General features: G+C 64.2%; 1 protein-coding gene across 1 annotated transcript in view; it reads left to right on the forward strand.

The window, feature by feature from the left end:
• The window catches only part of MNEG_15018 (hypothetical protein), a gene marked incomplete at both ends in the record, with an annotated part of 1,759 nt that extends 911 nt beyond the window's left edge, over positions 1 to 848 (forward strand). The window contains 2 exons of the mRNA XM_014036512.1: positions 467 to 675; positions 842 to 848. Of these exons, the coding sequence (XP_013891966.1) occupies positions 467 to 675; positions 842 to 848 (216 nt within the window). The remainder of the gene's footprint in view (positions 1 to 466; positions 676 to 841) is intronic.
• Positions 849 to 930: the final 82 nt, after the last annotated feature.

Consider the following 930-nt stretch of genomic DNA (forward strand, 5'->3'; position numbering starts at 1 on the left):
GGCGGGAGTGGGGGTGATGGCTGTATGTGTGTGGTGTTGTGTGTGTGCGCTTGTGAGTGCATGTGTGTGTGAGTGTGTGTGTGTGCGCGCGTACGTGTGCAAAGAGTTGAAAGAGAAATTGATACTGCATGATTGTGTGGTCTCATGTGTGTGTATGTGTGTGTGTGTGTGTGAGTGCGTGCGCACATGGTTTTCGGGGGGTGCTCCAGCTGCAAGCCGCCATGATGGAAAGCTGGCACGTGTGCAGCCGCTCCAGGTTGCGGCGCTGGCGGCGACAGTGCGGGCTGTGCCCAACCACCAGCTCGCGTCAGGGCGCCCGGCAAGCGCTGCGGGTCCAGGCGGCCTTGCGCTGGTCGCGTCATCCGTTGGCCTCCTCTTCCCACCCCAGCAAGCTGCCCTTCTCGCCGCCTCGCTGCATGTGTACGTGCGTGGCCCCCCCTTGCTTCCTCCCCCCCCCCCACCGCAGGTCCACGTATTTGAGGTCACCATCCGCATGCTGGGCGGCCTGCTGAGCGGCCACGTGCTGCTGACGCGCAACCCCACCATCGCGCCGCGCTACAACGGCTCCCTGCTGGCGGCCGCTGCTGACCTGGCGGACCGCATGATGCCGGCGTTCAACACGCCTTCGGGGCTGCCGGCAGCGTTCATCAACCTCAAGACGGTGCGCGCGCGGGCGTGCGCGCGCGTCCTGATGCGGGGACCACCACGGGTGGTTTGTGCTGGTGTTATTCAGGAAGTTCATTTCAAATGTGGGGTCTGCGCAGTACTGTGGAGCCCCGCGGCAACATTGCTCTGCTTCGCAATGTTGGGCCTGGCTTTGTCCCGTGCCGCACCCCTACAGACCCTGACATCTCTGCTCTGTCACCCATGTTGTCGCCCGCCTCAACCCTTTACCCCTCCACCGCGCACGCCCTCCACGCCCACCCTGCA

The sequence above is a fragment of the Monoraphidium neglectum genome (genome assembly GCF_000611645.1).
Source record: "Monoraphidium neglectum strain SAG 48.87 unplaced genomic scaffold scaffold04958, whole genome shotgun sequence".
NCBI lineage: Eukaryota > Viridiplantae > Chlorophyta > Chlorophyceae > Sphaeropleales > Selenastraceae > Monoraphidium > Monoraphidium neglectum.